This window comes from Papio anubis, chromosome 1, assembly GCF_008728515.1.
Source record: "Papio anubis isolate 15944 chromosome 1, Panubis1.0, whole genome shotgun sequence".
In the NCBI taxonomy this organism is placed as follows: Eukaryota; Metazoa; Chordata; class Mammalia; order Primates; family Cercopithecidae; genus Papio; species Papio anubis.
In genome coordinates, this window is record NC_044976.1 from 77,066,343 (window position 1) to 77,090,494 (window position 24,152).

General features: G+C 34.2%; 1 protein-coding gene across 3 annotated transcripts; it reads left to right on the forward strand.

The window, feature by feature from the left end:
* The first annotated feature begins 813 nt into the window (after positions 1-813).
* Positions 814-23,248, forward strand: IFI44L (interferon induced protein 44 like). Of its 3 annotated transcripts, none has more exons than XR_004175980.1 (9): positions 814-975; positions 8,010-8,497; positions 9,068-9,116; positions 10,178-10,373; positions 15,855-16,007; positions 17,547-17,718; positions 21,519-21,619; positions 22,014-22,118; positions 22,284-22,490. XR_004175980.1 is itself a non-coding variant. In XM_003892104.4 (9 exons), the coding sequence occupies exons 2-9, from the start codon at positions 8,020-8,022 to the stop codon at positions 22,316-22,318; spliced, it is 1,359 nt and encodes a 452-aa protein (XP_003892153.2). In that variant the 5' UTR covers positions 814-975; positions 8,010-8,019; the 3' UTR covers positions 22,319-23,248. The 3 variants fall into 3 exon arrangements, 2 of the variants coding, with proteins under 2 accessions (XP_003892153.2, XP_031506084.1); XM_003892104.4 differs by having other exon boundaries at positions 21,944-22,118; positions 22,284-23,248; XM_031650224.1 differs by lacking the exon at positions 814-975 and adding an exon at positions 998-1,375 and having other exon boundaries at positions 21,944-22,118; positions 22,284-23,248.
* The last annotated feature ends 904 nt before the right edge of the window (positions 23,249-24,152 follow it).

Consider the following 24,152-nt stretch of genomic DNA (forward strand, 5'->3'; position numbering starts at 1 on the left):
AATGCTCTCACTCCATTCCAGACAGACTGAAATACGTGGATGGCCCTGATGATACCATGTTCTCCTGCCTTCCTTGCTTTCACTTCATGTCTCAGTTTAAACTTTAATTTGCTAGGAAGTCTTTTACAAGTGCCCCAAGACTGGATAAGGCTACTGTTCTCCTGGCTTTCAGAGAATCTTGTTTAGTACTTAGCACGGTAATTCAGATGTCTGTGCCTGACTGTCTTCCTGAGTATACAGCACTCTCTTTGAGGGCATGTTTTTTATTTTAATTTTTATGTTTTAAATCTTACCCACCATTATCCTTCCCCAGGGTCTATGCCAGTGTGTACTGAGTGAAGGAGTAAATGAGAAAATGAACAGCGTAATGCCTTATGAATTCAGGAAAAGCTGAATCTTCATCTGTTTGTTCCAGTGCAGACAGGCTTGGCTTTGAATACCATCCAGTTCCATGATTCTCTCAGCTGAATTATTATTTTTTTGTGCTTTAACAAATAGGGATAGTCATAGTGTTTATGGTATGCAGTTGTTCTGAGGAGAAATTAGGAAAAGGTATGCAGTTACACAGTGCCACGCACAACTCTAAATTCCAATTAAAAAATGTAGGAAAAATGAGGGAAGTAGAAAAATGCACATGAAATGTTCACTATTAGCTTTACTGCAGTTTTTTCTTGGTAGTGATCATTTCGTGCATGCCTACATGTGGGCTACAAGGGGACCAGTTATCGTTTTTATGTGCTCAGCAGGATTTGTTTTTTCTTTCGCTCTCTTCCTAGTGAGGAAAAAGAAACTTAGTGGCAGTTGGCATGCTGCCAGCTGAGCATTTGCTGCTTTGAGTTTCAGTTTCTTTTCTTTCCTAGAGTCTCTGAAGTCAGGGATCTTTTAAGAAACTTCTGTCTCCACACCGTGGCTTCTCGATAAATCAGATAGAACAGTTAATCCTCAATTTAAGCATCATCCAACTCTTAGAAACAGGTAAGCGATTTTTAATTGAAACATAATATTTGTACATATTTATGGGGTATGTGTGATATTTTGATACAAGCATACAATGTGTAATGATCAAATCAGGATCATTGGGAAATCCATCGCCTCAACCATTTATCATTTCTTTGTGTTGGGAACATTCCAAATTTTCTCTTCTAGCTGTTTCAAAATAGACAATAAATTATTGTTAACTATAGTTACCCTATTGTACTATGAACACGAGAACTTATTCCTTCTATGTAGCTGTATTTTTGTACCTATTAACCAACCTCTTTTCATCATCCCCTTCCTCTGACTTTCCCAACCTCTGGTAACCTCCAGTCTACTCTCTGCCTCCATGAAATCAACTTTTTTTTAAAGCTTCCACGTATGAGTGAGAATATCACAGGTAAGTGACTTCTTGCCATCCAATGTTTCCTAGCTGTGTGTGAAGAAAAAGCTTGCTTTCTTTTTTTCTAAAAACGAGCTTCAGAGTGGAATTGCTGCTAATGATCATACTTTGCTCTTTCATTTGTCTTTTATTTTAATGAAAATTTCACACACAGATAACTAGAGAGTATAAATGATCCATCCTGTAATCTGATATAGTTTTACCCGATTTTAAAAATGATTTGCTTTTTAAATTAGAATAGTTTTCTTTTACTTAAAAACAAAAACATTACAAATAAAGTTGAAGAAATCTATGACTCTCTACTATACATTGTTTTCTTTTGAGACAGAGTCTCACTCTATTGCCCAGGCTGCAGAGCAGTGTTGCGATGTCGGCTCACTGCAACCTCAGCATCCCGGGTCCAAGGGATTCTTGTGCCTCAGCCTGCCAAGTACCTGGGATTACAGGTGTGCACCACCATGCCTGGCTAATTTTTGTATTTTTAGTAGAGATGGGGTTTCACCATGTTAGCCAGGCTGGTCTTGAACTCCTGTCCTCAAGTGATCTGCCATCCTCGGGCTCCCAAAGTGCTGGGATTACAGGTGTGAGCCACCGCACCCAGCCTCTCCTATATTCTTTACTCTTCTTTTTATTTCCAGAGGGCAACATTATCTAGACTTTGGTATAAATTATTGTCATAATTGTTTTTATGATTTTCTGTATGTATGTGTATATGTATCTAAATATGATCTCTAGTATTACTGTGTTAAAATTACTTCTGTTTTTCCATCCTGGCTAACCCGGTGAAACCCCGTCTCTACTAAAAAAATACAAAAAACTAGCCGGGCGAGGTGGCGGGTGCCTGTAGTCCCAGCTACTCGGGAGGCTGAGGCAGGAGAATGGCGTAAACCCGGGAGACGGAGCTTGCAGTGAGCTGAGATCCGGCCACTGCACTCCAGCCTGGGCGACAGAACAAGACTCTGTCTCAAAAAAAAAAAAAAAATTAGTTCTGTTTTTATATACCAGCAAAAATGATTTTATACAATAATTTAAAAAATTAATAGACATTAATTTTATTTTTCTTGATACATGATACATTACATATTTATGGGGTACAGGTGATATTTGGTGATGCACTTAGAATGTGTAATGATCAAGTTAGGGTATTTGTGGTTTCCATCACTTTGAGTATTTATTATTGCCATGTGTTGGGAACAAGCTAAGTCTTCTAGCTACTGAAATACACAATACAATGTTTTTGACTATAGTCACTCTGTTGTTGACTAATAGAACTTCTACCTTTTATTTAACTGTATATTTGTACTCATTAACCGACATCTCTTCATCTGTTCTTCCTAGACACCCACCCACCCTTCCTAGCCTCCAGTATTTATCATTATACTCTCCACATTTATAATATCAACATTTTTAGCTTCCACATATGAGTGAGAACGTGTGATATTTCCTGTGCCTAGGTTATTTCACTTAATATTCTCCAGTTCCACCCCTGTTGCTGCAAATGACATTATTTTACTGTTTTTATAGCTAAATAGTATTCCATTGTGTAATGTACCACATTTTCTTTATCCATTGACTTATGGACAATTAGGTTGATTCCATATCTTTTCTATCATTAATAGAAATTCACAACAGAAAGGTTGCTGTGATAAACCTGAGAGATACTAGAAGGAATTTTAACATATTGACCATGTTAAACAATATTTAACATATTGATTGTATTCAGCTATCTTTTACAATGTGGTGTACAGACCCTAAAATAGCTCCTAATTTTCCCTGTCCTATTTTTTTTTTAATACTCATGTCCATGTATAATCCCCCCTTGCCTGTGGATGGAACCTGTGACTTAACTGTAACATATAGAATTTGGCAAGTGTGATATGTTAAGATTATAATATCCGCTATGCTAGGAGATTCTCTCCCTTGCTAGTTTCAATGAAGTAAGTGGTCACGTTGGGGAGGCCCATTTGCCAAGGAATTAAGGGTGACTTCAGGCCAATAACCAACTGAGAACTGAGGACAGCCTCTGATCATTGGCTAGCAAGAAATAGAGTTCTCATATCTACAACCATAAGGAACTGAATTCTGCTAACAACCATAGGAGCTTGGAAGCATGGCCTTCTCCCATTAAACATAAACATTCTGCAGCTGTGGCTAGCACTTTGCTACAGTTTCATGGAAGATTCTGAAGCAGAGAACCAAACTAAGTAATGGCTGGATTTCTGACCCAGAGAAACTGTGAGACTATAAATGTGTTTTGTTTTAAGCCTCTAAATGAATGGGAAATTGCTATGCAGTCATAGATAAATAGCACAATAAATTAGTCAATACTATTACTTTATCTGTAGATGCTTTAGGGTTTTCCACATATAAGGTAATATCATCTGTGAGTAGAGATGATTTTACTTCCTTTATCATTCAGGTATCTTTTTCACTTTCTTTTTTATTTTGGCCTACTTGTTCTGGCTAGGACATTCAGTATTATGTTGAATAGAAGTAGTAAAAGTGGATAATCTTGTCTTGTACGTGATCTTAGAGGAAAAGCTGTCAGTTTTTCACTGCTGAATAGGATGTTAACTGTGGACTATTTATACATGGATTTACTATGTTGAGGTAATTTCCTTCTGCTTCTGGTTTTTTAAGTGGTGTTGTTGTTGTTGTTGTTGTTGTTTTAATCATGGAAGGGTTTGGGTTTTGTCAAATGTCTTTTCTGTATCTATTGTGATGACCAATTTGTATTAGTCAATGTTCTTCAGAGAAACTGAACCAACATTTAAAAAAAAAAAAGACTAAGGAAATTTGTTATGGGAGTTGGATCACATGACTTTGGAGGCGGAGCAGTCTCACTATCTGCCACCTGCGGGATGTAAAACCAGGAAAGCTGGTGGTGTAATTCAGTCTGAATCCAAATGTCTGAGAACTAGTGGAGCCAGTGGTGGAACTCCCAATCTGAACCCAAAGTCCTGGGAACTGGGAAAGCTGGTGGTGTAAGTCCCAGAATCCGAATGTCTGAGAACCGTGGTGGCCTGAAGATATTTTTAAATTCCCGTTCGGATTTCTTTTTGATCCACTGCTTATTCTAGAGGGTGTAGTTTAATTCTCACATCCTTGTTAATTTTCTAGATTTTCTGCTATTGATTTCTAGTTTCATTACATGGTTATGAGGAAAGATACTTGATATGGTTTCAATCTTCTTAGATTTGTTAAGACTTGTTTTTTGACCTAACATGTAATCTATCCTGGAGAACTCTTCTATAATACATGTGAGAAGAATGTGTATTTTGTTGTTGCTGAGTGGAATGCCCTGTATATGCCTTATTAGGTCCATTGGGACTATGGTGTTCAAGTTCTCTGTTTTCCTATTGATCTTCTGTTTGGATATTTTATAATGGATAAATTATTGTAACCGGGCTATCGAAATCTCCTTCTCTTATTGTGTTGCTGTTTCTCCCTTCAATTCTTTCAGTGTTTTGCTTCATTTATTTAGGTGCTCTGATGTTGGATGAACATATATTTATAATTGTTATATCTTTCTGGTGAATTGACCTTTTTATTATTATATGATGTCCTTCATAGCCTCTTATGACAAGTTTTGATTTACTGTCTATTTTGTGTGGGATAAGGACACACACCCGTTGCGGGTTACCTTGCAGTTCTTGCAGTTACTATTTGCAAAGATGCCCTTATTATCACTTGATTTTCATCCTATGTGTGTTCTTAAGTCTAAGTGAGTTCTTGGAGACAGCATATTGTTGTATTTTGTCATGATGTGCTTTGACTCAGTATTATCCTTCTTTCTTTCTTTTTTTTTTTTTGGTTTGCTAATATTTTGCTGAGGATCATTCCATCTATATTTATAAAAGAGTGGCCTGTAATTCTTGTTGCTTATAACACCATTAACTGGTTTTGGTATCTAAGTTATTCTCTGGAAGAACATGTGTAAGATTGTGTATTATATATTCTTCAAAATTTGGTCGAATTCAGCAGCTAGACTCTGATCCTTGAGTTTTCTTGGGGAAGTCTTAAATTAATTATGAATTTAGTTTTATAAAATAGCTATGAGACAGTCAAATTTTGTATTTACTTTTATGTCAGCTTTGCTAAGTTGTATTTTTCTAGAAATTCGTCCACTTAATTAATTTATTCTTAAGTTTATTTTTACAAAGTTGTTTATCTTCAGACCATTTTATAGTTTATCATTTATTGCATCTGTACTGATATTTTCTCTTATGTTTTTGATTTTAGGACATTCCTTCCCTTTTTTCCCTTTGTCAATGTCAGCAGTGTTTTACAAATTTTGTTAATCCTTTTGAAAACTGGGTTTTGGTTTTGTTAATCTTCTCTGTTGTGTACTTGATTTGTCCATTAATATTTCTGTCCATTATTTTCGCTTTTATTTTTATTATTTCTTTCTACTTACTTTGAGTTTAATTGGTATTTTTTTCTGATTTTTTGAAGTGAAGGTTTATATAATTAATTTTCAGCCTTTCTTCATTTCTAATATATATGTTTAAGCTTATGTGATGTTTGTAACATTTTGTCTTCATTCTATAAGTTTTAACAAGAATATTTTATCATTTAATTAAATTTCATTATAATTTCTTATTTGAAAAATGGATTATTTCAAAATATATTTTTTATTTTCCAACGTATGAGGGGATCTACTAGTTATCTTCTTGTTAAAAAAATGCTGGCTTATACTGTTTGTTCAATATTATAGTACTTTGAAATGTTTTGAGACTTGTTTACTTTTTAAGGTTTGTAGAATATCTCTTCTATACTCTTTTTCTTTTATTCTTGTTTTCTGGTTTCATATATCTCAACTAATTTTACTATATCCTTTAATCCCTTTTGCCCTTTTCTCTTTTGATTCTCTTTTTGTCTCAATACTTCAGTTGGTAAATTTTCTTCTAATTCTTTATGCCTACTTGCAGTTAAATGTTTTCACTTAATTATTAATTTCAGATATATATTTTTACATATAGAATCTCTTTTTGACTTTTTATTGTATTCATTTTACTGTAAATCATTCAATCTTACCTTTTAGCTGTTTGAACATATTAAACATAGTAATTTAAACATCTCTATGGGTAACTCCAGTAAAAGTAAGGGTTTGTTTCTAGTGTGTGCTCTTTCCTCTTGGTTTTCTTTCATGTTGTTTCATTTACCTTGAAACATGAATGTGTTTATGATGAATGAGAGTCACTGAATAGTTAAAAAATCATAGAGATATTTTGAAGATGGAAGAATGTTCTTTTCATCCAGACAAGATTTATTTTGTTTCTGCCGTGCAGCTGTGGACACTAGCAACTCTCATTTACTTTAATTCAATTCACGATTGAGAATACTGAAGTATGAAATTAACTCTGTCTGCTTCCAGTTCATACTTACTTCTTCTCTGTAGCTCTTTTCTTAAATTTTTTAAAAAAATTTATTTCAATAGCACTTGGAGTATAAATGGTTTTTTGTTACATGGATGAATTATATAGTGGTGAATTCTGAGATTTTAGTGCGTCCATTATGCAAGTAGTGTACATCGTATCTAATATGTAGTTTTTTAAATCCCTAGCTCCTCTTCCATCCTCTCCTTTCTGAGTCTCTAAAGTCTATTATATCAGTTGTATGCCTTTGTGTACTCATAGCTTAGCTCCCACTTATAAGTGAGAGCATATGGTTTTTGGTTTTCCCTGTAGCTCTTTAGAATCCCAAACTGTAGCCTAAGGGAAAGGTTTCCCAGGTACTCTCCTTATTGCACTCCAAAGTATGATTTTTATCTCCGTAACTCTATGAGTCTAGCAAATGCTTTGCTTAACTTTTCAGCACCACAAATGCCTTTTCTGAATCTGACAGATGCACGTCAGAAATGTGCTCCCAAATGCCTAGCTTATCTCTCTTTATATAACTTCTCCAAATCTTTGCCAATAGCTATATATCTTAACTGCCTTGTTTGCTCTTTAGAGCTTTGTGACACGTTTTTTTATAGTTTATCTTGCTTTTCCAGTTTTTTTTATTGAAATAATTGTTGTGATGAACAATAGTCTATTATGCTGCTGTAAGACTTCTATAGCTGTTATCTTCTTTCATATTTCAGTTTCTTTATGTGCTTTTTTTTTGCATGAATTCCTAGGCTCCATTTTCTAATTCATACATTGGCAAATGATGAATGTGATATGATGATGATGGCCTCTGTTCCAGCCATATGCTTTTTTAAAGAAAATTTTATTGGAACACAGTCATGCTCTCTTGTTTACATATTATCTATGACTTCTTTTGTATTACAGTGGCAAAGTTGAGTAATTGTGGAAGAGACCTTATGGCCTACAAAGGCTAAAATATTTACTATCTTGTTCATTATGAAAAAGTTTGCTGACTTTTATTCAGATTTATTTTTTCTTTATTCTTTAACTTTCTGAAGTTTGTCAATTGATTTAAAAATTTTAATGACTTTTCCTTTCTAAATTATATATTTTTATATCTAACATTATTGTGCCATTTCTATATTTTTTGCCTTAACCAAATAATACGTTTTAATTGAGTCAGTGAAAAAAGAACTCACTGAAAGTAGAAGTGGAAAGCTAAGCTATAAGCTACTATATTGTATAAGCTTCTCAACCTATAATTGTTTTTCCATTAGATCTAGAACAATGGAAGTGACAACAAGATTGACATGGAATGATGAAAATCATCTGCGCAAGCTGCTTGGAAATGTTTCTTTGAGTCTTCTCTATAAGTCTAGTGTTCATGGAGGTAGCATTGAAGATATGGTTCAAAGATGCAGCCATCAGGGATATACTATAACAATGATTTACATTAATGAAAATATGATTGTAGCCTTTGTGCTTGGAAATTATATTAATTTACGTGAAAGTTCGACAGAGCCAAATGATTCCCTGTGGTTTTCACTTCAAAAGAAAAATCACACCACTGAAATAGAAACATTATTCTTAAATACAGCACCAAAAATTATTGATAAACAACTGGTGTGTCGTTTATCGAAAGATGATATTTTCATTATACTTCCAGATAATAAAATTTATCTAGATAGAATGATGATAAAAAACTTGAAACTAAGGTTTTATGGCCACCTTCAATTTTTGGAGTGCGAAGTTTTTCGAGTTGAAGGTACGTAAAATTAGATAGTCCTACATCTCACATTATGATTCTAATCTTTGTGTTTGGTAGGTAATAATTGATTTACAAGAGCAAGGAAAGTGAGAGGAACAGTTATATTCATGCCAATTTATACTCTTCGATAAATTCTGAAATGAAATGTGGGGAACATAAAGATTATGAGGTTTTTATCCAGAACGTATAGGCTGCTTTGAGAAGAGCAAGTTGAGAAATATATGTGCAGAGACAGAGATGACAAAGGAGTTGGAGATGTGGAGAGAGAGAGATCTTTTCATCAGAGCTGGTCTGTTTTGATGTATGACCCAAAGATCAGCCCCTTATAACATATGACCCTTAGAACTTCCAGGTGTAATTATGTGAGAGCTTCCAGAGCAAGTTAATGTGCAGAGAGGATAATTTTTTCTCCTCTTCCTCTCATTATGTTGCCAACCCTGACTCCTAATTGAGCAGCTCAGCCCTGGGTTATACAAGCAAACTCAATGTCTTATTTCAAAAGTAGACTTGGCCATATTTAACCAGACAAGTTTTAAAAACTTATTATGCTATGTTTATTTCCTATAGGAACTAAGTATAACCTAGACTACACAAAGAGGATAATGAAAGCCAGAGAGTAAGTTGGATTCTTGGGCTATCTATTAATGATTTTATTTAGACCAATTGTATAAAGAATGCTGACAAATTAGTAGTAAAGATAAAACTCATGCCACTGGAATGATTAAAAAAAAAAAGAGTTATAATGTTATTGGCATAAAATAACAAAACCACTACCAACTATGAAACTTTAAATATCCGCCTGATGACATTGACCAATTTGACTTCATTTCCACTTCAGACCAAAATTTTTCAGGTAGAGTCTGGATAACCATTTTAGATAATTTCTCTGAATCCTTTCCTTGAGAAACAGTTTTTGAGAATCCTCAGTAAATGTCAAAAACAAACTCTCTTTTTAAATTTATAGATAGCTACATTGCATATATTTTATTCTGATTTCTCCTTAATGTATTTTTAGTGAAAATAATAATTTATCTTCAATGTTACTGATATTTCTCATTACATTCATGTGATCTAAGACTAATAGTTGAAAAATTGTTTGGTTGCTGGTTAATATTTAACTTTAGTCAGACGTAAAATAATGCATTTTCTTTAAGCACAAAATGTATAACTTTAGATATTTCCAATCATATTATAGAAGATCCCATTATCGGCCGGGCGCGGTGGCTCAAGCCTGTAATCCCAGCACTTTGGGAGGCCGAGACGGGTGGATCACGAGGTCAGGAGATCGAGACCATCCTGGCTAACACGGTGAAACCCCGTCTCTACTAAAAAAATACAAAAAAAAAAAAAAAAAAACTAGCCAGGTGAGTTGGCTGGCGCCTGTAATCCCAGCTACTCGGGAGGCTGAGGCAGGAGAATGGCGTAAATCCGGGAGGCAGAGCTTGCAGTGAGCTGAGATCCGGCCACTGCACTCCAGCCCGGGCAAGAGAGCGAGACTCCGTCTCAAAAAAAAAAAAAAAAAAAAAAAAAAGAAGATCCCATTATCAATATAATAATTAAGTATTGAAAAAATACCCTTCTCAGGAAGAGAAAGAAGCTCTAGGTGACTTGTAGTATTCTTTACGGTATTCTTTATTGGCTGTTCTTATGCTGTATTTAACCACTATATTTTAACAGGCACAGAAATAAGCTTCTAGCAGACATCAGAGCCTACAAGCCCTATGCAGACTTGGTTTCAGAAATTCGTATTCTTTTGGTGGGTCCAGTTGGGTCTGGAAAGTCCAGTTTTTTCAATTCAGTCAAGTCTGTTTTTCATGGCCATGTGACTGGCCAAGCCATAGTGGGATCTGATACCACCAGCATTACTGAACGGGTAAGTTATTTCCCTGAGGATTTTATTTTATAGATTACAATTACTATATTGTTTATGTCTTTGCCTTTTTCTCTCAGGGCAATCCTAATATACAATTAAATGCTAAATCAAATGGAAAATAGAAGTAAAATTTTAATCGGAATCACCTCCATTGTGTAATAATCACCTATATTATATAAGGAAGCTTTCAAATTTTATGGAAGGAAGAAGCAGTTACATAAAGAATACTTTTTAGTATTTGTGTAAAAAACAATACAAATTTAAAAACCCTATGGAAATATTTGGCCATTATATTTGATGTTCATTTTACTTATGTACCACATGATTTTACCTGGTTTAAAAGGTTTTTCTTTTTTGTAGTAAAATAATGAGAATTATGTAAGATAATTTTTTTTTTATTACATAAGACCATTTTCTAAGACATGGTCATGAAAAGCAAAATAGTATTTCACTTTGGTGGTTCAACTTTGAAGGAGAACTTGAAGTGTAAATCTATGCTCTTACAAAAACTATCTTATTTACAAAAAGATATACATAAGGAAATAAATAGTAATATAGATTTCTTACTTATCTCTCTAAAGAACTACAAATTATGGTGCAACACTTGTCTAGAAAATTCTTTCTGGTTTATGCTTTTCAATGTTATCATGCACATGCTATCAAACAAAAAAATAAGAAAGGGAAAGAATAGAAAATTTTAGAATCAGGCTTTTTAAATGATTACCACAAATTAATATTGTCACTTGTTAGGTGACAATATTATGCTGTGTATTATCAATATGCTGTGTATTATCAGTGCAAAATTTAGCATAATATGAGACTGCATAATAAGACAGTAATGGTTCATTTTAGCTTTTGTGTTACATCAATAACTGAAATAATTTTCTAGGACTTTCAAGAATTACATCTTATTTCTTGATGTTGGCCAGATACTATGCTCTGGAGTGGCTTTATTTTAATATATCAGTATAGTCTCAGAAGCCATGGCAAAGTACAGCAACACAAATTAAATTAATTAAGCATTGATTGAAATGTCTCTGTTTGCTAAATATTTACTCAGAAATAGAGACCTAAATACAAATAATGCTTGGTCCTGTTGACCAGAGATCTCAGAGACCAATGCAGATAATAAATATGTATCATTCATTGTGATATATGCTATAATAGAGATACTACTCAAGACAAAATTTCTCTTTCTTCCTTTTAAGTTTTAAATTCCAAAGGTCTTATTTTAAGAGAAGCTGTAGACACTGAATTCCAATGAAATGCAAATGTTATTTAAATTGAAGAAATATAGGGCAGACTTTTATGAGGGAAATAGAATATTTTATTGCCTAAAGACCCTTTCCTTTGAATAACTGAAGTTATAAAGGAAGCAAATCAATGGGTAAGGAAACTATGAAGATGCATATTGGTGCACCTGAAATTTTACCATGTACTTTAACTCTAGTGCTTAGTGTAATTTCTTTCATGTTGAGGCACTGGTAAGTCCTATTCTCCTAGATAAAAATCTTCAGTGGGATTACGCCTATGCGTTTCATGGCCCAATGAGAGCTTTTGACTTTATTACAGACCACAATAGGTCATAGAGGGTTCTCTCCCTTCTGGTTTGAGTGATACTACACCCTTGCCAGAACCACAGATGGAAACATTGTAATTAAAGTGTCTCTGAGAAATCCTTTCCTTTGCAATTCTTCCTAAATCTTCCATATTTTCTTGTGTATGTTGAAAGTATATCTGACCAACAAATAAAATACTTCCAGAATTCTTCTAAAAAATGTCCTTGCCATAAGATTGAATGTGTTTATCTAAGAAAGACAGTTCTGCTGTGCTTCTCAAAGTGAGATTTGTGGACCCCTTGGGTTCCCAGTTATATTTTAAGGGTATCTCTGAGTTCAAAACTATTTTTAGAATTATTCTAAGTTTTTTTTTTTTTGGTCTTTCCTAGTGTCTTGACACTTGAATTAATTATACAACATAGTTTTACCTGTTAGCACATTAATATGAATCAAACGGTGGCACCAAACACTACTACTAGTCACTGTATTTCTCCCAATTACTGCACTTACAGGAAAAGAATGCCAGTTTTACTCCTTGATGAATAGTAACAGTTACTGGTTTTATTTAAACTCTACTTTGGAATACACATCATTTTGATATTCAATATGATAACATGAGAAGTGCTCATAAAGTACTTCTAATGCATATTGAAATTTAGCAGTTGTCTTTAGAAAAAACACTGGAGCAACTGAGTTGTTAACTGAACTTTTTTTTTATGTGACGTCACTTTTACTGGACAGAACAGACTTACTTATTCATACTTGGATATTTGGCAGATATCTTAATGAAAATGGTCGAAGCGACCCTGCTAATCAAAGACAAAAACAAAAACTGACAGTGTCTGTTGCCAATAACAAAATTTGAGCTTTTGAGAAAAATCAAAGTTAGAGAAACTTATATCCACTATTCTGAGCCTGACAGCTTTTCAACACTTAAGACTTATCCAATGAGATTAATGGTGGTATTAACAAATGTGATGTTTTAATATTGTATGATGAAATGTGTCAACGTTAGGAAGATCTGGATAACCCAGTGAACCAATGTTTTAAAATGTTCAATAAATTAGGTTAAAAAATCATGCATGAGTAAAAGATATATTCAAAGTATAAGACGAACCAATGGATTTAATGTGGCGGCATATAAAAATGTCGCAGATTCCACTTGCAACTAACCTTTAAGAAGTTATTACTTGTTGAGCTTTGCTATATTATGTTGAGGAATATTCACAATTACCTGAAAGCTATACAGTGAAATATTACCTCCTTTTCATAGTATACATACGTGTGAGAGGCTGTATTTTCTTCACATACATCAATTGAAACAACATATCAAGAGACTGAATCGGAACCACATATGAGATTACAGTTATATTCTTTAATCCAGACTTTAAAGGGAATTATAATAATAAACCAATGACACTGTTTTATGTAAATTTTTAAAAATGCTTTTTAAGTAAAAAATGTTATTTGATAAACATGTGACAGGTTTATAATTGAATTTTTAATGATTAAAACAACATTTAAGAGGAGGAGGGGCAGAGCAAGATTGTCACATAGGTCTCTCCAGCAGTCATTCCTCCACTGAAACATCAATTTGAATAACTATTAACACAAAAAAAATCACCTCAGGAAACCAGGTGAAAGATTACAGTATCTAATTCTAGCACAAAAATAACAAAAGATACATTGAAGAGGGTAGGAAAAACAGTTTTATGTCATCTGCATCACCCCCCTCAATCTCAGGCAGCATAGTGTGGAGAGAACTGTCCTGTGCTTGGGGGAAAAGAGGGAGTTGAGCACAGGACTTTGCCTGGACTCCAATATCAGGCCTACTACAGTCATATCGAGCACTGGATAGAACCTCATGGCCCCAGACTTTAGGCTGTTATTTGACAGTTGAGCCTCTAGCCCCATGCTGATGCCAAAGTAAGACCATGTGGCCCTAGGCTTCAAGCTTGCATGGTGGACTCAGTCCCTGGACCCCACCATGGATGGATTATTAGTGGCCCAACCTCTGAACAGCACTTAATGACAGGGATGCCGCAGTGGCCCTGAGCTTTAGGCGTGCCTCGGTGCTGCACCAGTCACAGTGGTCCCAGGCTTTGGGACTACGCAAGGCAGCGTGCCCAGAATTTTTGGATAGGCTGATTGTTGAAGGACTTTTCCAGACAAAGGCAACCTGCAAAGATTGGAATAAGTACCTACTTCCAGAGATGTTTATACATTGACACATGGTCACAAGAGTCAAGAACAATCAGGGTAATATGACATCATTAAAGAGAGAAAATAATGTACCAGTGACCAATCCTAAAGAAATGGAGATGTATGAACCACCTGAAGAATTCAAAATAATTATTTTAACGAAGCACAGCAAACTTCAAGAAAATACAGAGAAACAATTTAACAAAATGAGAAAAATGATGAATGAACAGAATAAGAAATTTAATAGAAAGGTTGTAATAATTATAAAAAATTAAACAATTTTCAGAGATAAAAAATACAGTGGGTCAAATGAGAAATGAAATAGAGACCATCAACAGCAGAATTGATCAAGTAAGAGTCTGTGAACTTAAAGGTAGGTTATTTGAAAATATAGATAGAGGAGAAAAAAACAAAATGAAAAGGAATGAAGAAAGCTTATGAGATTTATGGAACAGCATCAAAAGAACAAATATTCAAGTTATAGGAGGTAAAGGAGACAAGAAATTAAAAGTGATAGATATCTTAAGTAAATAAATAGTAGTAAAAAACTTTTCAAACCTGGAGGATGATGTAAATATTCAGGTAAAGCTGAGAGAAAAGTCCCCAGTCAGATTTAATCCAAAGAAGATTAACCCAAGACATATTAAAATCGAACTGTAAAATATCAAAGACAAAGAGAGGATTCTGAAAACAGGAAGATAAAGAAAGCAAATAACATATTAGAGAGTTTTAATATGACTAGCAGCAGACTTGTCAGCAGAAACTGTACAGGCCAAGAGAGAGTGGGATGAAATATTCAAAGTGCTGAAAGAAAAAACAAACAAACAAACAAACACATCCATTGAGAATATTATACCCAGTAAAGCTACCCTTCAGAAATAAAGGATATATAAAAATTTTCCTGAATGAACAAAAGCTGAGGGAGTTCATTACAATTAGACCTGTCTACTAAACTCTTGCTAAAGCGAGTTTTTCAAGCTGAAAGAAAAGGATGCTTATAAGTAATATAAAAATATCTGAAAGTATAAAACTCACTGGTAAAACTACATGGTAAAATTCAGAATACTCATACTATAATGATGGTGTGTAAATCACTTATATCTTCAATATGAAGTTTAAAAGACAAAATTGCTAAAATAATAATAGCTATAATATTTTGTCAAAGGACATGCAACATGGAAAGATGTAAATTGTGGCATCAAAGATTCAATCTGTGGGGAGGAGTGGAGTAAAAATCTGGAGTGTTTTTTTTTTCTATCTAAGTGGAGCTGTTATTAACTTAATATAACCAGTTATAATTTTTTTTGTAAGCATCATGATTAACCACAAAACAAATACTGATAGCAGATACATAAAATATAAAAAGCAAGGAGTCAAAATATACCATTATATATATATATGTGTGTGTGTGTGTATATATATATACACATGCATGTTTTACATGATAAATTACATATAATTTTCCTTTTAATTAAAAAAGAAACATTAAAATTTTTTCAGTTTTAATTTCCAACATTTTAAATATCCATAGATATAACCCACATAAATAACAGATCTTTGGGATTCTCAATAACTTTTAAGAGTCTAAAGGGGTCCTGAGACCAAACTGTTTGCGGACCATGATGTTCAAATATTAACCAATCTCTTTTCTTCTTATTGTCCTGTCTTGAATGCTGGGTGATGAATGAAACTTTACACTTAATATATATATTTTTAACAGTATAGGATCTATTCTGTTAAAGATGGAAAAAATGGAAAATCTCTGCCATTTATGTTGTGTGACACCATGGGACTAGATGGGGCAGAGGGAGCAGGACTGTGCATGGATGACATTCCCTACATCTTAAAAGGCTGTATACCAGACAGATATCAGGTAAGATTTCTTCAATATCCAAAACATTTCAGATCAGTTTCTTCAGTATTTTTCATTGAATTTTTAACCTCATAAGGCAATTTCAACTGCCATAATGTGGTTTCAACATCAATCAACACTATTCTACTTTAAATGAATAAGAATTCATATAAAAAAAAGTAGACTGACTACTGTTCTTTTCTGTAACATTGAAAAATAAAGCCAAAAGGTAGGATTCTATTTATTCACATTCTAGTAAAAGATCAAGGAGACAGTGTGCTTTTATTACTCTTTACAATAATGTAAACTAATAATAGTCACTTAATCCCTTGCACTTTTTGGGTTACATAGACAAAATATTGGAACAAGTAACCACTTTGTGTTGAAATGTGATTTTATACTGTAAATGCTTAGATTTCACTACTAAATACCTAGATTCAAAATTTGGCTCTGCTACTAGCACATGTGTACCCATAAGTAAGTTACATACTTCTCTCTCTTAGTTTTTTTTTTTAGGTGTGCAATGTTGGTATTAATGGTGTCCATCTCATAGGGTGGCTAAGAAGATTAAATGAAATGATATAGTCTAAGTTCTCAAAAAAGCCAACAATGATTGTTATCTTTCTTTTAGGTGTTGGGTATCAGCCTCAATTTCTAAAGAAGACTCTCCTTTGCCTCCCAATTTTGCTGAATTGAAAACCTTACCTATGTATTCATTTATTCATTCAAAAACCATTTATTATAAACCATATTTGTGCCAAACTCTAAGCCAGTTACTGAAAACACATAGTTCAATAACAACACAATCCTTATCCTCCAAGAGTTCATAATGCAGTCAGGGAAAAGGAGACACACAGATAAAGAGAGCGGGGATACAGCGAAGACATTGGAGAAATCAGGAGCATACTAACACCTTAATTTTTCACAGCAGGGAACCAGTCAATTCAGTCCAACATTGAAATATATAGCTTAATAACTACATGTTTCCAAACTCTTGTTTCATAATCTATTTCCTTAATCTTAGAAAGATTATTGTCTTGTGGTAAGAAGACATTAACTTCAAAGTTGGTATTTCTTTTATTTCACTTTAGTTTGTTTTTCTTCTATAAAATCAAAATAAATTACAGTCTTTTAATTTAAATAGCATTTGCAACATTATTTTTCTTTCTTTTATTCTCTCTATCCAGTTCATTTAAGCATGCAAAATGCTTAGAGAGGAGTTTTAAGTTGTATTTAACAAATGTTAATGGTGTTTATTTCAGGATAGGATTTGATGTTAGCTTTCCCAAAATATTCTTTATACTTTCCTGCAATACTTACAATGGATGATTATCATTTTTACCACAGCAATAAAGTGTTTTTTTTTTCCTGCGAGAGAGATATAATGGCATTATGCTCACAGTGGGAAGGGAGTAAAGAGGGGGGTGCTACTAATTTGGGGAAAGAATTGCTGGGGAGGAGAGAAATAAGTAGTTACAGTATTAGAAGCATTAATTGTCTCTTTAAGGATTAAACAGAAACTCTCTGGATTCTGAATGTTACCTTATGTTTTTATAACAGTTTAATCCCCGTAAACCAATTACACCTGAGCATTCTACTTTTATCACCTCTCCATCTCTGAAGGACAGGATTCACTGTGTGGCTTATGTCTTAGACATCACCTCTATTGACAATCTCTCCTCTAAAATGTTGGCAAAATTCAAGCAAGTTCACAAAGAAGTATTAAACTGTGGTGAGTCTCACTCATCGTACTTATCCAAAATATTTTACTTTGATATAATTATAGATTTGCCAGAAGTTGCAAAGAGATTACAGAGATTTCCCAATTTCCCTGTCACAGGTAGAGATCATTCACAGGCATGACTGAAGAAAGACCCCAAATCCTAATTTTCAGTCTTTAAAGAATAGACTAACCATCCTTTTTTTCTTTTTTTGTGTGTGATTTTCCTGAGGCGTTAGATAGGGAAGTCACTTCTTCACACTATGTGGCTACACCAGGAAGACTGAATCCAGGAAACTGATTGCTAACAATGTGTGTTTATAGTTCTATGTCATCTTATCACATGTGTAAGTTTATGTACCCATCTCTGCAACCAACTATTACATCACTTCATAGATTTCCCCCATGGCACCCACTATTCCTCCACCATCCTTAACTCTTGGCAACCACTAATATTTTCTTCATTTCCATAATTTTGTCATTTTGTGAATGTTATACAAATGGAATCATACAGTATGTCACCTTTTGAGACTGGATTTTTTGACTCAGCCTAATATCCTTTGACATCCATCCAAGATTTTGTATATATTTATTGTTCATTAAAAAAAAATTGTATAGTATTCCGTGGTATAGATACCCCACAGTTTCACCATGCTCTATCAAAAAAATATTCCAGTTTTTAGCTACTGCAGATAAAACTCCTATGAATATTAGTGTTCAGGTTTTTTGTGGACAGGTTTTTATTCCTCTGGGATAAGTCTCCAGAAATGTAATGCTGGGTCATATAGTAACTGTATGTTTAACTTTGAAAGAGATAACCAAGCTACATTCTAGAGGGACTGTACCATTTTACAATCCCACCAGCAATACATGAGAGATCTGATTTTTCTGCATTCTTGGTAGTATTTGCTATTGTTGCTCTTAGAAAATTGTTAACTCTTCTGATAGATGTATACTGATATTTCATCAGGTTCTTAATTTGCGTTGCTTAATGACTAATGACATTGAATATCTCCTCATGTGCTTATTTGCCTTCTGTATAGCTTGTTCAGTGAAATGTCTCTTCACGTCTTTTGACTATTTTCTGATTGGATTATTTGTGTTTTTTAGAACTTGAATGTTGAAAGATCTGTAAATCCTAAATATGAGTCGATTGTAACATATATCATTTGCAAATAGTTTCTCTCAGTCTGCAGTTGTCTTACTATTATGACGATTTCTAGCCCTGCCATATCTCATCTCTCTTTTTGGAACTCTGGGACATGAATTCTAGATATTTTGTTATAGTCTCACTGTTTATTTATTTATTTATTTTTATATCTATTTGCTCTTTATTTTTCAGAGTGGGTAATTTCTATTGTTATATCTTTAAATTCATTTGTTCATTACTTTGTCCTCTCCATTCTGCTTTTGAGCATATCTATTGTTTTTCCTATCTTGGGTATAATATTCTTTTAGTTCTAAAATTTCTATTTGATTCTTTTTCATATCTTCTATTTCTTTGCTGAGACATTCCACTTCCTGCATTTGCTTCAAGCATGTTCCTACTTGGTTCTTAAGCATTTTTATGATGGTTGCTTTAGAATCCTTGCCAAATAATTCTAACATCTTTGTCATCTAATTAGGGTCAGGATCTTCCGATTAGCTTTTCTCATTCAAGTTGAGAATTTCCTGGGTTTTGATGTGACAAATGATCTTTAATTGTGTCTTTGATATTTTATTCTGTGACTCTGGATCTTACATCTTGTGTTTTCGCAGACATATTCTGATACTGGTAGGATGGAAAGTACAGGTTTCCCATGAGTCCTTGTTTGACATCCCTAGAGAAAGGGCACTTTCTTACTGCGCCCCACATAGGATCCCCTGATATCACAGGGCTAGAAGCCTCCTTGCATCTAAGGTTAATGAAGGCTAGAGTTCTAGCTTCTCATTTGTTCTCCTCTGACACTGCCAGAGAGAGAGAAGGGCACCTCATTGCCGCTGATTTGGTGGAAGTCTAGGATCCCCAAGTAGCTTCCCTTGACACCATCAGGACAGACCTTGTTAGTATAGTGCAGATATAAATGTGCTGGCTCCCTACATTTTTTTTTTTCTTCTCTGATACTACCTTGGCTAAGGACGAAGGTTGGGAAAGGGAAGGACGTATCCATGGATCGGGCTAAGTGATTTCTGTGGTGTTTGGCTCAGGTAGTGTGGCTATTTTCTGAAAGTTCTCTGTCTTGCTACACTGCCCTTTTTCTTATGCTTTGACTAGATGGAACAGGTTTTACTTTACTTTTCTTTTTCTTGTTGCTGGCTCTAATTGGCATTTTTCAGTTGTGAGGGTCTCTAAAAGCCAATCTAGGACATATGAAGTAAAAAGAAAACCTAGAGAACTCATCTGTGTATTGTTTCTTGGATCTCAAGGTTTCTAGCCAAATTGCATCCTCTGCACTTTTCAATCTTTATGTTTGATTTATGTATAATGTCCAGAGATTTTAGCCATATTTAGTGTAAAGAAGAGGGAAAAGTGTGCCTACTCCATTTGATTCAGAACTGGAAGTACTCTCACTGAAGTTTGAAAATATTTTCATATAAAGAATTGTTGGGGCATTTATACTCCAAAGTATACTACATCCCTTACTTTATCAGTATAAATATCACATATTTAGGTTCCGAAAAGTGCTATGCAGTTTAATGTATAGAGCATGGTCTTGGTTAAGTGAACCACATTTTTAAACAGTAGTAAACTTTGACCTTGAGGAAGGTAACTGAATTTCACTGAACTTTAGTCTTCTGTTCTTATAAAATGGGGATAAGTTTTGCATCTGAACTTAACAAACCATCTAACAAATGTCTGAGTAGTGAACATTAGATATACACAATGTAAATATATAAGCTTATATAATCACTTAACAGCTTTAAAATTATGGAGGGTTTGGGGTAAAAGAGAAATGCTAAGTTTTAAAATGAGTTTTCAAGGACATATGGCAACACATTATGCTTGGCATGCTGGATGGCAATGCTTAATGCAACTAACTGTGCTGACTTAGGACCTCTAAAAGGACATTGTATTAATTTTGAAAGAGAATAATTACATTGTAACAGAGGTTGAAAAAAATTATAGGTATCAATTGAGAACTGCCCTCTACCAGAACCTAGGTATTAATTGGCCAACTTTGCTAGTTATTCCTCTGAAACCTGAATGATGAAAAGGTAGTAAAAGAAATCATTTAGATTTCGGTAGGAAGAAGGTACTAAAAACTCTGTTAAAAGAGTTCTGGGAGTTTTCTTGACAGGCATTTGAAATTAATCTTATATTTTCCTTATAAGCAGTTGTTAGCATAGTAGAATTTTGATTCGTTTAGAAGTCAAGTGTGATTTACTAATTCAATCCCTGTGGTTTGAGGGAGAAAGGCATAGGTCCTTATTAGAACTGTGAAATCAGTACAGTTTGCTCTCACAAATGCTCATACACAACCCTCCTCACTCCCTCTTTTTCTTGTGGTTCTTTTTAGTCCCCAAAGTCCAGCAACCCCTTTTTTTCCCCTTGGCCAATTTAAAACAAACTAGTTGAATGGAATAGTAGATAATTGCAATTTAGTATGAATTTAGTTGCATTGAAAAATGCTGTCTCATGTTGGAAAAAAAGACCAAAGATCATTTCTCCGCTAGAAAAGCTTCAGGCTCCATATTGAGATGTGTTGGGGATATTTCATTCTTCAGCTCTCAAAATCACATCACCCTATAGAGTTGCTTTCACACGTATTTAATAACTTGTTGATACATTGCTATTTATGGTATAAAATAACTGATTTATCTATTTGATATAGGTGTAGCACATGTAGCCTTGCTTACTAAAGTGGATGATTGCAGTGAGATTCTTCAAGACAACTTTTTAAACCTGAGTAGATCTATGACTTCTCAAAGGCAGGTAAAGAACGCTGATCATAACCAGATATTATTGTAATAGTACCACAATCATACTTGTGTGTGGGGGTGTGTGTGTGTGTCTGTATGTGTATATATGCTTACACAACGTATTTGCAGGAAAATGAAGAATGGAATCAATTGCTTGATTAATTCAAATTTATATCACACTTAAAACTGCAATGATCTGAATTATTATTAGTATGTTCCCAAGATAACTTATTAAGCCATTGCTTTTTGGGTTTCTTTCTTAAATTGTATTTAAAATTGGTCAAATTTCAAATATTAAATACAAGACGTAAGTATTTTTTAAATATACTTTCCACAGGTCATTAATGTCCATAAAATGCTAGGCATTCCTATTTCCAGTATTTTGATGGTTGGAAATTATGCTTCAGATTTGGAACTGGACCCCATGAATGATATTCTGATCCTCTCTGCACTGAGGCAGATGCTGCGGGCTGCAGATGATTTCTTAGAAGATTTGCCTCTTGAGGAAACTGGTAATCTGGTCCTTTTCTCCCCCTCTCATAAATCACTGGTACCTTTTGAAAAATCTTATGTTATACATCAGTTATTAGATGACTGGGGCCCATCTGCATGCCCTAGTCCTGAGAGTTGCATTAGGATATGTGCTTAATTTCCACTCTTGTTTGTTTCATTTTCAGGTGCAATTGAGAGAGTGTTACAGCCCTGCATTTGATATAAGTTGCCTTGATTCTGACATTTGGCCCAGCCTGTATTGGTGTGCCTCAATGAGAGTCAATCTCTATTGACAGCCTCCTTCAGATTTTGCTTTTGTTCATTTTGCCTTCTGTCCTTGGAACAGTCGTATCTCAAGTTCAAAGGCCAAACCTGAGAAGCAGTGGGCTAAGATAGGTCCTACCACAAACCACCCCTCCATATTTCTGTACCATTTACAATTCAGTTTTCAGTGACACCTTTTTAAACCACTCCAGGAAAAATGAGATATTCTTTTATTTATTCTTCTATAACACTCTATATAGAGCTATGTGAGTACTAATCACATTGAATAATAGTTATAAAATTATTGTGTGGACATCTGCTTTCTTAAATAGATTGTGAGTTCTTTGAGAAACAGTGTGGATTTTACTTATCTATGTATTCACAGAACTTAGCACAGTGCCTGGTGATGAGCAAGCATACTTACCATTACTTTTCCCTCCCACCCTCTCCAACATCACATTCACTTTAAATTTTTCTCTATATAGAAAGGAAAACTAGCCTGGGCAATATGATGAAACCCCATCTCCAGTACACACACACACACAAAGAACGAAACAAAACCCACAAAAATTAGCTGGGTATGATGGCACGTGCCTGTAGTCCCAGTTACTCAAGATGATTGATTGAGCCTTGGAGGTGGAGCCTACAGTGAGCTGAGATTGTGCCACTGCACTCTAGCCTGGGAGAAAGAGTAAGATCCTGATTCAAAAAAACAAAAGAAAACAGAACAAACAAACAAAAAACAGAAAGGAAGACTGAAAGAGAATGAAAAGCTGGGGAGAGGAACTAAAAATAAAGAAGGAAGAGTGTTTCATTTATATCTGAATGAAAATATGAATTACTGTAAGTAATAGAATTAATAAAAATGAGCCAACTTTTTAAACAATTTACATTTTATTTCTATGGAAAAAATAAATATTCCTCTTCTAACAAACCCATGCCTTATTTTCATTAACTGAATTCCAAATCATCCTGGCCATGTGTCCTTCAATTTAGGTTACTGGTGCAAATCAGTAAGAAGGTTCTTATACTCATGCTCCAAATAATTCTGAAGTCCTCTTAGTAGCTGTGAAAGCTAGTACTATTAAGAAAGAAAAACAAAATTCCCAAAAGATAGCTTTCGTGTTTTTTTCTTCCTTGAAGACTTCTTAATCCTCTTCTCCAAATTCTTAGTCTTCTTCAAAATAATATGCTTTGGTTCAATAGTTATCCACATTCTGACAGTCTAATTTAGTTTTAATAAGAATTATACTCATCTTTTGGGTAGTCATAGATATTAAGAAAGCAAGAGTTTCTTATGTCCAGTTATGGAATATTTTCTAAAGCCAAGCTGCAAGTGAAGTTGTGCTCAAGTGAATGAATGTTCAGGAGACACAATTCAGTGGAAGAAATTAACTCTTTAAAAAAGACCTAGGAATAGGAGAACCTTGGAAATTGAGGAGTGGGCCTACAAGTAGATACTGGGAACAAAATTAGAGAGGCAACCAGAAAAAGTCATTTTAGGCTCATCAGTGTTGTGCCTGTTGCAGAGTAACATACCAATACACCAAAACAGCAGGTGTTGCAGTAGAGAAAGAGTTTAGTAATTGAATGGCAGCAAATTGAGGAAGGTTGAGGAAACCTCAAATCTACCTCCCTGCTGGGTCTCAGTTTAGGGTTTTTAAGAGAAAGGCAGGTAAGGGGGTGAAGGTCTGGAGCTGCTGATTGGTTGGGGTATAGGGAATGAAATGAAACATACAGAGATGAAAACTGGATTTTTTTTTTTTTTTTTTTTTTTTTTTTTTTTTTTT

What these genes read in the sequence shown, in the direction of transcription:
- IFI44L (XM_003892104.4), top strand. Translation starts at nt 8,020, where the DNA reads ATGGAAGTGACAACAAGATTGACATGGAATGATGAAAATCATCTGCGC. An exon ending in CGAAGTTTTTCGAGTTGAAG is followed by an intron (nt 8,498 to 9,067) that starts GTACGTAAAATT and finishes TATTTCCTATAG; the next exon opens with GAACTAAGTATAACCTAGAC. An exon ending in CAAAGAAGTATTAAACTGTG is followed by an intron (nt 17,719 to 21,518) that starts GTGAGTCTCACT and finishes TATTTGATATAG; the next exon opens with GTGTAGCACATGTAGCCTTG.